This window comes from Toxotes jaculatrix, chromosome 2, assembly GCF_017976425.1.
Source record: "Toxotes jaculatrix isolate fToxJac2 chromosome 2, fToxJac2.pri, whole genome shotgun sequence".
Lineage (NCBI taxonomy): Eukaryota > Metazoa > Chordata > Actinopteri > Toxotidae > Toxotes > Toxotes jaculatrix.
This window is the reverse complement of record NC_054395.1, coordinates 17053806-17070363: the sequence shown is the minus strand read 5'-3', so window position 1 is coordinate 17070363 and position 16558 is coordinate 17053806. Positions and strand designations below refer to the sequence as shown.

Here is a 16558-nt window from a genome sequence, read left to right as displayed (position 1 = left end):
GATTTAAATTCATTACATCATAATAAATTGAATGTTATTGGGTTTAGGATATTTTAATGGACATTTTCACTGTTTTCTAATGCTTCGTAGATAGATAGCAAATAATCTGCAGATTAACTGAAAAAGAAAAAAATCATTAGTTACAGCGCCCCATAATGCAGTGTACTATGATTATACCAAACAGTACAGGAAAAACTGTAGGTAAGAAAGGCATTTTGCAGGGGATAAAAAATAATGGGTTTGGGATAGCAAAGCACATCACAGCATACCTGTCTAGAGATCTGTATAGCAGGAGCAGGCATTGGGGAGAAAGGGGACAATGAAAGAAACATAAAGGGTTAGGAAAACCAGACAGTGCAGAGGGAATCAGGGCTGTGTTTGAATAGAGTTAGAAATTAAAGGATCTATAGAAATATAATGTAACACTCAAAGACATGAGGAGTGACAAACCTGTACTCTCCAAAAGTCTCATCTTTCATCGGCCGTGCCTCTGAGTCCATCGGACCCTCTTCTTTATCTTTCACTGAGAAGGAGAGAGATTGTTGGATTTCATTATCAGTACAATCTCAGCCACGTCTGTCTCTAAGTATCTGTCTCAGACATCAATAATGACTCTCTATCAGACAGTAAGATATGTACACAGAACAAAACTACTTTGCTATCTGCAGACAATGTGTTTATTTATGTTGTTCATAGTTGGACTTTTCATTTAATTTCTTGTCTGATTTTCAGTGTAATAACTGAAAATCCTGAAAAAAATCCTATCATTAGGAATATTACTGTTGTATTTCCAAACTATTCAAAAAAATTAGTTGTTCAGAAGTTTGAGGCCAGTGGGTATGGTTGGACGGTTGGATTCAATTAGTTCTTGGTTTTAGCACAAGCAGAGTCAGCCACTTGTTTTTCCCTGGTGTGGAAAGGGATGAAAGGCTGATTTTCTCTGACCAGTCAGACAGTGGCCTGCAGGTTGCAGTTACCCTTGTGGTTTGTGATTATTATTTCACAGGGTTTTTTTTTTTCAGGGCAGAGCCGCTTCCTTACTATCAAAGTAAAGAAGTGTAAGCTTAGAAGGTCTGTTTCACCACATGTTTGATCTGAGGACTCCAAGGGAGAAGCCTGGCAAAGTGAAACCAGCAATTTATTTAGAGTTTAAGCCACTATAAGAATTTCAGTGTGGAGGCAGATATTTGGGGAGCATTTTAAACATGTTGCAATCTTATTATACTGTTGTCATTCCAGTCAGAATAATCTAGTTTACTGTGGTGCATTCCTGTACCTGCTTGCCGGCCTTTTCTGCTGCTGTGTCATTTTCATTATCAGCAAGTGTTATAGCTCCAGACTGGCCAGTGTTAACCACAAAGTGTTTCACAGCAGTCGTCTAACATTTCATTGCTCCTGTTCACAGGCTTTGAAGGATAAGCAAATATAGTAAATCCTACAAAACATTTGTTGAAGGCCCGTGTGATTTGAATTCATAAACGCCAAACAAATATTTCTTCTCTCTACTGATGAATGCTTAACACTCATCATGGTGGGCTGCACTTGCCTGAGTACTTTCCCCCTTTACTCCTCTTGATGAAGCAGAGGATGAGCAGTATCAAGAGCAGAAGCACGATGGCACTCACAACGCCAATGAACCAGCCCTGTGTTGCAAAGCTTGGCTGCACCTCCGTCACTTCTTCAGATTGAAAAGGAGAGGGACATGAAAAGAGGAGAGAGTGTTTTGAAATGGGGAAAACAGGAAGAAAGTACAAGGGGAGTGACAGGGTGGCATTCTGACAGGGTGGCATTTCACCAGGGAACCAAAGAATACAGCAAAATACCCCAAACAAACAGTAATGGATCATTTCATTTGGCTAACCAAGCTCTCTTTTCACAGAAGTCTTTGAGAGCACTACACAGACAGTGCAAGGAACTGCAAGACGGATCAGGCTTTATATTTAGATGTGGGAAGCCCAGAGGAGAGAGCAGAGAAGATGAAAGAACAGAGGATGAATGAAGGCAGAACACTCATAGTACCTGTTCCTTCTGTTTCAATGTGTGTCTCCCAGAAGGTGTTGTTGTTGTAGATGAAGCGTAGACGATAATGAGAGCCAGGAGTCAGGCCCTGGAGCTGATAGAAAGACTGAGAGGAGTTCAACTTCTCTGTCTTCTTCCATTTCTCGCCTTCTGCAAAAGCACGTGAACCTTGGTTTCTTTATTGTATTTCAGGATTGTGAAACTATTACTATGAGGAACTAATTGAAGTACAATGAGGATTCCCATGTGCATACATTAATGCAGATATCATACCATTCTTCCTGAGGTAGTGGATCTGGAAGCTAACATTCCTGTGTCTCTTTTTGGCCACCCAGCTGAGGTTAACTGCTTTTTCCGCCACAGACACGGTGATGTTAGCAGGAGGCACTGAAAAGCATTCAGGCATAGAATCAAATTCATGCTTTCTAGTCCTGTATGTGTCATATTTGTGACTATAAAGAATGTGGTTTGTACCCCCATCCAGAGTGGTGGCACCCATCCTCATGATGGGCTCTCCATCCCCAGCAGCAGTGCGTCCCCTCAGGTAGAAGCGGTAGTGACTGTGATGGTCCAGGTTCTTCAGCGTGAGGCGGGTGACTGTGGGATCATCTATTTTCTCTACCTGCATGGGGCGGTCATCATTCTCCACAACTGACCACAGCACAACCAAAAAAAAACCCAAAAACATTCAATCACTACTTGATCTTCAACACATCGTTACGGGTGACATGTGACTGACTGATGGGCATCATTAGGAGGCTAGGCCTTTGACACTTCTCCGGTGTTATTGATTTAGCTGGAAATGTATGTGTGTGGTGTTATTCACACCACTGATTTTTTTTTTTTACTGATGTCTTAAATGTTGCATGTGCACTGGAACGATAAGGATTAAATGTAAACATTGCTCACTCTGTTGGTATTGCAGTAGATATCCAATGAGGACTCCATTGGGTTGGCTAGGAGGTGTCCAGTGGAGGCTCATCTCTGTCTCTGATGGGCTGTCCAACACCAGGGACATGGGAGGACCAGGAACTAGCAACAACACAGACAGACCTGATTAAAGTGTACTTGATTTAAAAGGCATTATTATACTATTTTGATCTACTATGACATCACTTTTTCCCCCATAGCCTAGTCTGCTCAATAAGATCTACCTCTTCATCAATTTCACCCTCTTTGTCTTCATTGCACTCCACCCAGTCATTGTCTGGATATGAGTGTCCTTTCCTTTGTTGTACTACCCCTTACCTCCCTCCTTTCCTCCCATCTTACTCCATCTCTGTCTAACACTGTCTGCAATTAAAACTCTTCCTCCCCCCATTTCAGCCTTGTTGCCCTTCCCTCTTCCACCCCTGATTTTTCCTCATTTTCTCATTCTCACCTCCCTCGTGAGTCTTGAAGGACAGCGTGTCAGAGGCAGGTCCCTCTCCCTTGCTGTTGAATACAGTGACGGCCAGGTTATAGTGGGAGTACGGTCTGAGATCACTGATCAGCTTCTTCTCCTCGTTGGCCCCAGTCTCCACCACCAAAGTGTTTTCTGGCTCCTTGGCCCTACGGCCTCTGTGGTGGTGGTTCCTAGAGCCAGTCCTGGTCAAGTAGATCTGGAGCCGGAGAGAAAAAAGAGAAATGGTGAAAGTAGAAATCATTGATTCGTTTCTGACCTACATTTGAAATTTTAAATGTTTCTTGAACATCTTATAGTCAATTCAGTTCATATTATGAATGTGTTAAATAATGTGGCTCCTAGAAAATTGAGACCTGTTCCCTCCTTCAATTCATCCCCCCTGGTTAAACAACACCATTCATTGTTTCCAGTGTAAGTATCAGAGGATGGAGCAACACTTACTCTCCACTGTGCACTGTCTCCACAACAAAGATCTTTTGACTAAGCTTTACAACATGGTTAAAGATGTGAGGGCTTCTTACTTTGCCAACCTGATTTCCTCTAGTAAACACAATCCAAAGTCCTGTTTGACACCATCAGCAACACTGCCATTCCTGTATCTCACATATCAATTTTGGACTCCTTCTCCCCTATTTCACTGCAAGACCTCAGGCTGCATGAAATCCTCCTCCAGCCCAGGAGATGTTCTACCTACTTCCGTGCTTGAAAATGTGCTAGGGTCTATTGGTCCATGTCTGGATTTCTATCATAAATAGTTCCCTGCAATCTGGTGGTGTCCCTATGTCTTATTTTAAACATGACATTGTTCGGCCATCCCTTACCAAAAACATCTAAGCTGCCTTTTATCTCAAAAGTTTTAGAGAAAGTGTTTGCCAAACAGCTCACTGCCACCTTGACTTCACACAACGTTTTAGATACATTCCAATCTGGCTTCCTTCAGAAGCATTCCACTGAAACAGCTCTTCTCAGAGTCTCCGATGACATAATGTCTTCTGATGTGAGTGAATGCTGTTTTGGTGCTGCTGGACATTGCAACTTTTGATAACGTAGATCACAGCATCCTGATTGATAGGCTTAGGCATTGGGTGGGTGTCTCTGGGAGCCCCTTAGACTGGTTCTCCTCCTATCCCTCAATTTTTCTGTGCTGTTTGATCCCTACATGTCAGGAATTGCTGCTCCTTCATGAGGTTTGCCCCAGAATTCGGTCTTCGGTGCTATACTGTTCTTAGTATACTTCCCTTAAGTCGTATTACTGGCAAATTTAAAGGCATCTCTTACTACTGTTATGCTGATGATATTCAGCTTTATGTATCTTTTAAGCCTGATGACACTGATAAACTGTCTATTTTTCACAATTGCCCAACTGTGATAAAGGTCTGGATGGCTAACACCTTTTTACAGCTAAATGCAGAGGAGACTAAGGTCCTTATCATTGCTTCAGATAGCATAGCTTTTCAAGTTTCTCACTCTATTGGGTCCCTTTTTTCAGCTGTACAGTCTAATCTTAGAAATCTTGGTGTAATATCTGACCAGGCTTTGATCGACTTACCAGATTGGTAGCTCGTACATGCCTCTTCCATTTAACAAACATTGCCAAACACAGGTCTATTGTATCCCAACTAGCATGATTAATCATGCTTTTATTTTGTTTTGGCTAGATCGCTGTACTTATTTACTTACAAGTGCAGTCACACCTGAGAAGACATTTTTATGTGGCTGCATAAAAATTGGGTTTTCTAAAAGCAGTTTGAAAAAAGTTAAAGTATGGCAAGGAAGTATCAAAGACCCAAGAGAGAAGAATGTTGAGCAGCGTGAGTGTGATACGTTTTGAAGGTGAGATCATCTAAAAACAAAAAAAAGTCTTCATTCTTCACAACTTTGAAACTAATGAGAACTCTGAAGCCCCCGCCAAGTCGAGATGTGGCTGTCCCCGTCGAAAACCCCAAATATGTGTTATTCATGAGGACAGGGGCTGAATATGTTAGGCCAAACACCAGAGGAGAAACAGAATCAGTACCTTGTATCCCAGCAGGTGTCCTCTGACCGTCTCTCTGTTTATTGCTGCCCAGGTCACTTTGATGGTGGTGCTGTTCATTAGTACAACACCCACATCCATTGGAGCCTCCAATGGAACTAAAAGACAATGTTAGACAAGAAGGAGATGGTGAGAAAGAAATAAGCAGAAATATTCCAACTAAAAGAACTGAAAAACTGTTTTGCAGGTGTTTTTTTTATATCTTACCATCCTCTCCTGAGTAGCCAATGACAGGGTCCGCTTCAGGTCCCACCCCTTTCTCATTGACAGCCTGAACTTTGATCTCAAAGGCAGAGAAGTTACCAACATCACTGACAAAGAACGGTGGTGCTGTTGTGTAGTTGGTGTGCCATTTGGGCCCGCTGCCCACCACTCGCCTCCACAGCACCTTGTATTTGAAGTCAGGTCCATTAAAGTTGCGTTTGTCCATTTCCTGTAATGAGGGAAACAGCAGCCATTAAGACACAAACCCTTTTTTAAAAATTGTTTGCTGTTGTTTCAGAATATTGTACATCCCGGTAATAGGTGTACCTCCCAGGTGATGAGCAGAGTGTCTGGGTCTGTGGATTCACTCCTCACATCTTCAGGGTTATTGTCTGGAGCTGTGATTGAAAAAAAAAAAAAGTTCAGTATCATGTTTTGGGGGGTTTACTGTTGCAGTGTAAACTTGAGGTTACAAAACACTGGCTCTTACCTGCAGCAGGTGTGCTGCAGACCTCAGATGGTTTGCTGGGGTCACTCTTACCCACATCATTGATGGCAATGACCCGGAAACGGTAGGACATGTAGGGCCACAGAGGGAGGCTGACATGCTCCATGTTCCCTCTTACTCTCTTCAGCCCTTCCCAACCCCTCTCCTTCAAATCTTGGTCCTCAAACTCAATCACATACTCTGCAGAGACAGAGTCAAGGATTGATTTGAAGACAGGAGGTAAAAAGTAAGGAAGTAATAAACGTAAATAAACATTCAGGGGAGATAAAGTCATACTGAGACACTTGAACTTCAAAAAAGTCTGGTGTTGCAGATTGTAAATGACCCCAGTATAGTGTGGTTCACATATGTGAAGTTTGCATTTGTCATGTATTTGTTTTATTGTTGTTATTTTGGTGTTTCCCCTGAAGATGGAAATTTATTTTGAAAGGACATTGTATGTAACAATCAATATCAGTATCTGTATAAGAGCAGTTTTAAGACTGACCAGTAGAAAAACAGGAAGAACAGGGCAGGTGGGTGCTGGTGTGTATTTTTGCATGCATTATTTTATGTGGGTTTGTCTGTACTAAACCTAGCACAGGGCTGTTGTGGTCGTCTCCAGGAGTCCAGCTAAGGGTGACTGAGCGATGCTTAGAATCAGTGAGCTGGAGGAGAACAGGAGGGTCTGGACGATCTGAGGGGGACAACGATAATATCATTACAGCAACTACCTGTAAATTATTTGTCTACAGGCAAGTTTCAACAAACAGGTCTCTCTAATTTTGAAAAAAAAAATACACTTGCTGGTTTTTGATGATACAGTAAATGATAAGTGATCTTACCACATAAAGTGAGGGTGCCACTGACTTCAGCCATGTCCAGCCTAGTGATGACCTGACAGGTGTACAAGCCCTCATCATCAGGCCCAACATTAGCTATTATCAGGTCTGGTCCTTCAAATGTATATCTGTGGAAATACAGCCATGGTTGTTAGCCTTACCTTACTTCTCAAGTCTATTAATCAGCCCTAAACCTAAACTTAATCATATCTCATTTTTTATCAGGTTTAATCCTTCATACAGTTAAAGTAAATATAGTAGGTGATTTTAATATTCATGTGGACATTGAGAATGGGAGCCTTAGCACTGTGTTCATCTCACTATTAGATGCAAGTTTTACCCTCGATCTGCCTTTATTAACAGGCAATATAGTAACAGTCCTTTAAAGTAGCTGTGGCTAAACTTCTTTAAAAAGCCTACTCTTGATCCAGATCCCCTCCCATCCGTCCTTTCTCTGTCAACCCAACTGGCCAAGGCAGATGGCCGCCCACCCAGAGCCCAGTTGAGCCCATGAGGTTTTTTCCTGTTAAAAGGGAGTTTTTCCTCGCCACTGTTGCCAAGTGCTTGTTCAAGGGGGAGTGTTGGATTTCCGTAAATAATATTGTAAAGAGTATAGTCTAGACCTGCTCTATATGAAAAGTGCCCTGAGATAACTTCTACTATTAATTAATGCAACACTAAATAAAACTGACTTGACTTGATTTTAATTAAGATCACCTCAGTATAACTATTATTATTATCTCGTCCCTCTATCTCATCATCTCATCCTATTCCATCTCATTTTTTGTCATAGCAGAAATTTGTTTATTTTTGTAACTGGAACAATTTATAAAAATATAAAAATGTATACATGATAAAAAGAAATGTAATGTATAGAGGTTGTCTGACATGTTCCTGGTTATGCATTAAAATTCAGCACAGTAAACAAACAAATACACAAAGGAACAAAAATGGATAAAATAATCATCCTGTCAATACTGATAATAATGAGATTATCCTCATTATTGTCCGTTCTCCAGTATAAAGAATCCAGTCTTACTTTTCATCAGTGAAGGATTCAAACAGCTTCTGATTGTTCTTTCTCCACTGAATCTGTGGAGAGCCGAGTTTGGGGTCAACTAAGGCCACACAGGTGAAGATTGCTGTGTTTCCAGGCTGCACCTTCAGAGCCTGTGGTGGAGTCAGGATAACTGTCCTGTCTAGAGGAGAAAGCAAGGAGACATATGATCCTGAGACAAGATGCATGAGGTGCAAATAACTGCAAATAACATCAGTTGTTGAGGGACTCTGTGTATTTTTTTGTCTGTGTGTGTGTGTGTTTGTGCGTCTCACTCACTGAGTACTTCCAGCTCTGCACTGACTGACAAGTTGGTGTTCTGTATAGAGCAGGTGTACAAGCCCTCATCGTCATGGGTGACATTAAAGATCTCAAGCCCCCCATTGGTGAGTAGGTTAACTCTGGGATCTGCCAGAAGGGAGGAGGTGCTGCCACTCTCCCTGGAGAAGACACATGCGCCCAAAACATACACACACATCAGAAACTCGAAGACCTTAGTGAAAAATAAACCTTTTCCTCTACAGCAGTGGCTTATAAATTCACCAGTTTGATTGCCACTTTTAACCAAAAAAAAAACAAAGGCATGGTTGGATACTTGCCACACTGACAAAATTCACACTCACAGCCCAGATGTAACAGCATTTGACTGTTAATTTATGCATATGAAGAGCTACCTACGCAATGTCGCCTCAGTGAAATTTGTTAATATGAAAATCTGCCAAACAGCAAACTAGAACACAATAAAAAGCAACGTAGTCATGTGCCTCACCATATGACTTTAGGTTTAGGAGAACCAAAGGTCTCACACTCCAGCAAAGCCTTCTGGCCCTCTATAAATGTGTATGAGTTCCCATCCTCAGTAAGGATCTGTGGAGGCAGCTCTGAAACAACACACACAAAGAGAAATGAGGCACACGCACACAACTGTTTAACAAGTAACATGTACAAAACAAAGACTCACCAATGACATATACGTTGGTGTTGGTGAGGATAGTTCCATGCTTGTTGGAGGCCTGACACTGGTATATGGCAGTGTCTCCAAAGTTGACTTCATTTAGGATTAGAGATCCGCCTTTCAGAGTACGTCTAGAGTCCTTATTGGTTTCTGTTAGAAAGTACACATCCCGTCAGTACACGCGCAGTGCCCAAAGTTGTGTGTTGAGGTATGTGTGTGCAGGTGGGTGTGTGTATTGACCTGAGAGGGGAATCCCATTGATGGTCCAGCTCATAGTAGGAGAGGGGATGCCATCTGCCTGGCAGTCTAGTCTGACAGTCTCACCTGGGGCATACAGCTGACTGACTGGCTCCTTGGTCCAGTAGGGAGCAGCTAAAAGGGACAGAATATGTTAGTAACATACAGTACAAACAAAGCATAATATTCTTTATTTACATCGTGTCAAACATTCACACAAGACAGAACTCTTTGTGTTTAACCACACAAGATGCCACACAAAAAATGAAGAAAGTGATCATCAGTGCAGAGGACAGCTGCTCTGCCTCTGTATCAGGCTGTCAGTGTGTTTGTTGGTGGCGCACAGTAGAAGTTCCATTAAGATTTAAATATGGGTAAATGATTAAAACAAGTTTTACCAATTTAAAACTGTAGTTTTATTTTTGCCATGTTGTGGGATATACTCATCCTTATTCACACACAATAAAGGATAGCACATATACCTGTACTCACAACACTTAACACAATATATATCTGAATGATTATGTACAAGAGTATGAGCAATGTATTCATCTACAATATATTAAATCTATAGGGACAACAAATTTAGCTCTCCCTGGAGTCTGCATATAAAATACATAAAACAAAATTTCAACAACAGCTAACTTTGAAATAAGTAATAAGGAAAGAATAATAATATATTGTGTGTGTATATGACATACCTTCCACAATCACAGTGTAAGTGTGTGTGATCTTTCCTTGGGAATTGTTAGCTCTACATTGGTACTCTCCCCCGTCGCTTTCTGAGATGTTACTGAAGCGCAGGCGGCGGTCGTACATTTCTTTCGTTGTTCGAGATTCGGACAGTTCACCATCCTTCCTCAGCCACAACACGTCAGGAGTTGGACTGAAGAAGAGAAGAAAGGGGAAGAAGAGGTTTAGCAAGAATGGGAAGAATGAGGAGGGAAAGATGCAACAGAGGAAGGAAGGATGTGTAAAACAGAGAGGAGAAACAGCAGTGTGTGGTTGTGGTGGTTGAAAGTGAGAAGCAGTGGACATAAAATGAAGACGGCGTGCAGAGAAAGAAAGAGGCATGCAGGGAGAAGAGGAGAAATACATCAAAATGAAAAGTCAGCATGAAGCAGAGTTGGCAAGAGACCACAAAAGATACATAACAGAAGAGAGCGTGGTGAGGTATGGGGCTGGGGTTGGGGAGGCAGGTAAGATTGATTAAAAGAAGCGACTCAAAATTTCTGATTGATGGGGGCAGAAACACATGCATATGCACACGCAGACACTCACAGGCCCTGGACGATGCACTCAAGCTCCAAGGTCTGGCCCCTGAGGGCGTGGTAAGTGCTGTGGCTTCCAGTAGGTCTCATCATCTGAGGTCTCTTGTTCCGTACTAGTGAATTGGCTGGAGAAAGAGAGGTGAAAGCACAAAGACGGAGAGGAGGATTCATACATATGTATGGGTAATTTTCTGATTGCCGTCCTGCTGACATAGCAGCCACTCTCAAACACACATACACACACAGATGGCAGGGTGTGGAGACTTGTGGAGAAGACTTTACAGCCTTTCTACAGACTTCACCTGACTAACAACATATCATCATACAGATTTTCTACCTACACACAGAGGTCTCATGTTAACATGTGCTCATCTTTCTGACCTCTAGTTGGGCCACAGATGCTGGCAGCCACATCTTGCTGTGAGCTGCATCTCATTACCACTGGGTTGAGGCGGCGCTGGGCCCCCTGCCGGTTCTAGGTCTGTCTCCTGGATATGGTCACTGCTTTGGTCAGCACAACATGCCACCACATGGGGGTGAGTTGACTTTGGTTTAACTACGGGGCCTCAGTGGCTCTCAACAAATACTCACGCTGACTATCTGCTGTGTGTGCCAATTTAATATGCACTATTTTCATTAGCACACTAAAGATGGTAATGCATTATACATGTGCTGTCATTGTGAGCATGTTGGTATGTTGTTGAATGTGTACAGCCTCACAGAGCTGCTATAGACTCTTAGTCTTCTTTAACTTTTCACTGAAACTACTTTACACCCAAAAAATGTCCATTTAAAAACTGTTGACAGTGCATTCTGCTAAAGGTTTCTGGAAAGAGAATGCTGAATTTTTAAAATGTAATTTGTCAGTGCTACAAGCACTGCAGATGAAACTCCATTCACCTTCATTATACTGAGGTGGCAGCAGAACTCTAAGAGGCAAACCAAAAACTATCTGCATTTCTAGTAGCACCAGAAGTGCGCCAGAATATATGGTTTTTGGAATTTAAATGAATCTACCCTTTGACGTTATATAAGAATAAATCAAAAGAAAATGGATTTAAAATGCATTTCAGGAGCCCCGTTCAATTCAGGTTAGATCAGTTTAGTCAAAGTGAATTGGAAAGTAGCTGATCCAGAGCAAAACTCACATGGGGTGACAGTCAGAGTGATGGGTTCCTTTGCCAGAATAGTGCGTGTTGCCAGGTACTGGACATTGCAGGTGTAGTCATCCCTGCTGTCCTCGGTTGTCAAATGGGCAAAGTATAGGTTGCCATCCTTTCCCACCACCACTCGGTGACTAAGCTGGATGTGGTGTAGCTCTGAAGAGAGAGGGAGCAAACGGAAAGACAGAGAAAATGATGACATATATTTAGCGTTTCAGAATGTTTCAGAAATAAATAATCAACCACCTCTCTATAATGTGATAAACGTGGAGAACGGATGGACAGATAGTCTGAGCGGAAGATATTTTTGAGGGGACAGGATGCAGTGGAAGCAGAGACAGAAAGGTAGTGTACTCACTCCAGTCCATCCAGTGGATAATAGGCTCCATAGAGCTCTGTGGGGGGTTACACTTCAGAACAATACTGCTTCCCAGTTCAGACTTCACAGTAACCTTTTTTTCTTTCTGCTGGGTTGGAGGAACTAAAGGCAGGCAAGAAAGGAAAAAATACACACCTGTTAGTCTGTGTAGATGCACACAAATGATATACACAAACACCTGTGCACTCATTTACTACGCTATGTAGAGACTTGAGATCACAGGTCAACACACAATAAAGTGGATGGACTATTATTTAGTCATTTCTATTTGAAGAACTTTAGGGATTTGAGGGAAAGCATCTTCAGAGAAGGCGCCAGGTTGTCTTTTGTCTCGCAGAAGCATAGTGACATGATTTGTGAGTCATATGTGTTTGCCCCCCACCCCCACCACCTTCCCACCCCACCCTTCCCATTGCTGATAACCTCACAGGAGCTACTGAAGAGTGCTTCACATGACATCAACTCAAGAGCGTTTCTGGGGAAACCGTTGTCAGGGAAACTGTGAAGGAAGGAGGTCGCCCAGGAGAGAGCCAGTCACACAGGTGGATGGATACACAGAGGTGCTCTTCACTTTTGCTCAGGGGACCCTGTGTGTGTGTGTGTGTGTGTGTGTGTTTACACGCGCTTGTATGTACCCAAGTATATGCTGATTATCATGTTATTGCATGTAATTATGTTCTGGGTAGCGGTACTCTGAGGTCTGAGTGTGAACCTCCATCTGGTAACAAATGAGCTCACAGCTTTGTAAATCTCTAGGTTATTGCTGATAAAACCGACAACACCAGAGCTCGCTTCTAATCTGGACCTTGAAGGAATTTACAGGAGGTGCTAACACTGAAACTGGCATCTGTAAAAGACACGTAACTCCTCTAATGTGATGCTGTTTGTTTGAAAACATATCAGAGGATGTTTAGTTTGTTTGATGTTCTTTGAAAAGATGTGACTCCTCTCTCACAGCTAAAGCCATTTTTTTTTTTACATTACAGAATACAGATTACAAACCAGCAAATACAAATATATTTAAATTATCAACTGTCAAAATTTAATGACTTTGCTTTAGGATTAATCAGCGATCAGCATGCTGTTACCATCAGTGCTGAGTATGGCCTCATTAGAGACGGCAGTCCCCAGCTCGTTGGATGCGTAGCAGACATATTTGCCTTGGTACTGCTTCAGGGTGTCCATAGTATTACTGAGTGTGTAGAATGCGAATGAGCCAGTATCCTCAGTAACTTTCAGCTCTGGGTCATTGGCTGGGTAAAACTCCTCTCCATCCTTTGTCCATCGGAAACTTGAGAAAAAAGAAAAAGATAATCAGTAACAATGAGCACAGAGTGCTCAGTCAAATATCAAAGTCAAAAAAATGATTTCCATGTCTTTAAAGACAGTTCTTAACATGCACAAGATGTCCTTACATGTCACTGGAATTGAGGACACAAATGAATTGCTGCAAAATTTACACGAGATGCCCCAGCGGGACTCATAAGCTTGTGCTGTGTAATTGCGATATTCATCTTTTCCTTGGCAATCGGAGCAGTTTTCCACTTCAGAGCAGCTAAGACACTCTGAAAAGATTGCTCGAGGGCTTAATGACATTTATCCCTTGTTGAAATGAGAACTCTGACTGGGAGAAGCTGTGCTCTCATGTAATACTAATATGTAGATGTCAACCGAACAAGGAGAGGGAAGGTCACTGTTCTCACTCGGCTCCTCCATGACTAATACAGCATCTTCAGACTTAGACTGTGTTTTTTGTGTTTGTGTGGATGTGTGTGTGCTGACTAACATGGGTGGGGGATTGCTGGAGGCTTCACAGCTCATGACGAGGTCTTCAACACTGAAGACGGTGACAGATTCCGGCTGCATGGTGATCACTGGAGGCCTCTTGACTGCAAGGACCAAAAACAGGAAGTGTTTTCATTCTATCATCAAGCACACATTCAGGTGCTCTAACACACCTATGTGGTTTACACAGGTAGACAGACACACACATACTCACAATAGTGCTGTAGTCTTTACCTATATAAGTTCACATGACCTGCTTTTATGCTGCATGCTACTGTGCACACACAGACTGTATCATACACATCCCTATGGCTGCTGATAATGATTTAGTAAACAAGACAGAATAACTAGAGAGATCACTCATTTCCATAGTTTAACAGCTGCCGATAAGAATATTCAGTCAATATCACTTAAAAAGACTCCCCAGGGAAAGAGATGAAATGTAGGCCGAGGAAAAGAGTGAGAGTAAGAGAGCAGGCAGAGAAAATGGGTTGAGATGAGAGGAAATTGATACGGCATAATGTACGAGAGAGAGCTCATGTAAAAGAGATATATGGCATAGTTCTCCCCGTGAGACTGAGAGACAGGGAAAAGGAGAGAAAGAGTCTGTAGGGAAATGAAGCAAGGATTTTGAAGGAAGAAAAGTAATGACCACCAGAGGAGGTTTCTCTTTCTCTGTCATCACTGTCCATAACAGCCATAAAGCAATGCCCAGACAACGGACTCATAAAAACCAGCATGCTGGGATGTGTTGAGTGTTGTATTTGATTCTTCCACATGCTTTATGGCCCATGTCGTATCTTTATGTTCTGCTTTTCAATACTTTAAAGGACCAATGTGTAGGATTTGTGACGCTGCGGACTGCAACCACCCGAATAACCCTCCCTTTCCAAGAATGTAGGAGAACCTACACTGGCCTTCAGGTAATGTAAAAATGCAAAAGGCCCTCTCCAGAGCCAGTGTTTGGTTTGTCTGTTCTGAGCTACAGTAGAAATACGGCAGTGCAAGGTGGTGGGCTCCGTGGAGGAGGACCCATCCCCTATGTAGATATGAAGGGCTCATTCTAAGCTAACAAAAACACGAAAATGATTTTTAATTTCATGTGATTACACGCTAATGAAAACGTAATTATGATTATTATGTTACATTTCTGTCAATAAATCCTACACACTGGTCCTTTAAATGGTCCTTCAAATCTTTTTCTCCACATAGCCTCTGTAACTAAACACTTAGGCTGTCTGCAGTGGAATAGAGGTCACAGCTTGATACTTGTTGGTAGAGTCTTTAATTTGACTTTAAGGGAAAGAGACAGAGCCCAAGATAGAGATGCATTTACATTATGTAGGTAAATGGGTAAAGGAGGACACAGGACGAAGGGGGGCTGTGGTTGATGAAGGGAAGGCGATGGAGACGGAGACCTGAGCGGACAGGGAAGAGCGATGGACGCGCAGCTAAGAGAGAGCACATACAGAAAAACCGAGCAAGGGGAAACAGAGATAGAGGGAAAAAAACAAACAAGATTCAGAAATAGACAGATAGGGAGAGTGAGGGAATTTAATGAAAGAATTCCCACTGACAGAGGAAATAAGCCCATTTCCTCAGCTGATCAAATTGAAGTTTGGGCTGCAGGCACTGATCCATTATTGGCTGTGGAGGAGGAGAGGAGCCGGTGCTTAGTGCTTTAACTCCTCTTTATTTTCCCGTGTCTTTGATCTGACAGCCCTGCTGCCTCTTTACAGACAGCAGTTCCTCACACTTCCTCCTCCCTGCTCCTGCAGGGATCTCACCTATTGGGAACCAATGAGCCCAAACAGACACTCGCATACAGAAAAAAGGCACACAGAACCAGGCGCATGTTCACAATCCAGGACATCCTCTGAGACAGATGCATAAACACATGCACAAAACACTGCAAGTACAGATTCGTCATGAGTGTAACATGAGTTTTATTGCATGGTGGATGGAAAATAGCCTCTCTGGCATAATGAAAGTGTTTACAATAAGCTTTTCCAGCACCTGCATTAAGACAGATAGACGTCAATAAAGTTAAAAGCACTTACGATCACTTATGTGGTCTGTTAGTCCACAGTGGTGTCCACAGAAAAGGCAATGAGGGAAAAAAATATTTTAGTCACAGTAAGCAAGAAGGAGAAAGTGAGAGTTAAATATATAGATAGGCCAAAAACAGATAGCTAAATGGCTAAAGAGCTAGCTAGCTAGCTAGATAGATAGATAGATAGAAAGATAGATAAATAGATGAATAGATAGATGTTTGACTGATAATTGAACAACAATTATGATACATGGACGATAGAGCAGTGTAGTGTTTGCTGTAATGGAGCGTAGCTTTTAACCCTAGCTTCCTTGACACAGATTCTAATGCATCTCCTTTATTGATCCTGATCCAGGCTTCACTGACTCTCATTGACAAGCCAGGGATTCGCTAATTGAAAGGCAGGGGACACCTTGACCTTTTACATCTTTGACCTGCTCCTTCCTTCACCTCCTCATCATCTTCCCTTCATCCTCCTCAGCCCTCTCACCTCCGTGTCACCTCGTCCCCTCGGGAATTGGATTGAGAAATTTACTGCATTTCATCAACATTTACAGCATACGTGTGTGTGAGAAAGAGAGAACTCATGTGTGTTCATGCATGTGCAATTGCTTGTTTGTATACACACACACTTTTGAAATCTGTGTAGGCGGTGAAGGACTGTGA

At 42.3% G+C, this 16558-nt stretch overlaps 1 protein-coding gene across 2 annotated transcripts in view; it reads right to left on the bottom strand.

The window, feature by feature from the left end:
• The window catches only part of l1cama (L1 cell adhesion molecule, paralog a), a 42103-nt gene that overhangs the window by 3099 nt on the left and 22446 nt on the right, over window positions 1-16558 (bottom strand). The window contains exons 3-28 of one of the 2 annotated variants that reach the window (XM_041065560.1): window positions 15900-15914; window positions 13841-13943; window positions 13143-13345; window positions 12034-12156; window positions 11661-11831; window positions 10523-10637; window positions 9943-10127; window positions 9245-9376; window positions 9011-9154; window positions 8819-8930; window positions 8329-8489; window positions 8032-8191; window positions 6996-7120; window positions 6746-6847; window positions 6154-6351; window positions 5991-6061; window positions 5667-5892; window positions 5442-5557; window positions 3401-3620; window positions 2929-3051; window positions 2494-2670; window positions 2293-2406; window positions 2020-2169; window positions 1547-1678; window positions 451-523; window positions 270-281 (exon numbers count right to left, since the gene is read on the bottom strand). In XM_041065560.1, the coding sequence (XP_040921494.1) occupies window positions 270-281; window positions 451-523; window positions 1547-1678; window positions 2020-2169; window positions 2293-2406; window positions 2494-2670; window positions 2929-3051; window positions 3401-3620; window positions 5442-5557; window positions 5667-5892; window positions 5991-6061; window positions 6154-6351; window positions 6746-6847; window positions 6996-7120; window positions 8032-8191; window positions 8329-8489; window positions 8819-8930; window positions 9011-9154; window positions 9245-9376; window positions 9943-10127; window positions 10523-10637; window positions 11661-11831; window positions 12034-12156; window positions 13143-13345; window positions 13841-13943; window positions 15900-15914 (3463 nt within the window). The remainder of the gene's footprint in view (window positions 1-269; window positions 282-450; window positions 524-1546; window positions 1679-2019; window positions 2170-2292; window positions 2407-2493; window positions 2671-2928; window positions 3052-3400; window positions 3621-5441; window positions 5558-5666; window positions 5893-5990; window positions 6062-6153; window positions 6352-6745; window positions 6848-6995; window positions 7121-8031; window positions 8192-8328; window positions 8490-8818; window positions 8931-9010; window positions 9155-9244; window positions 9377-9942; window positions 10128-10522; window positions 10638-11660; window positions 11832-12033; window positions 12157-13142; window positions 13346-13840; window positions 13944-15899; window positions 15915-16558) is intronic. The other variant, XM_041065567.1, reaches the window with a different exon arrangement.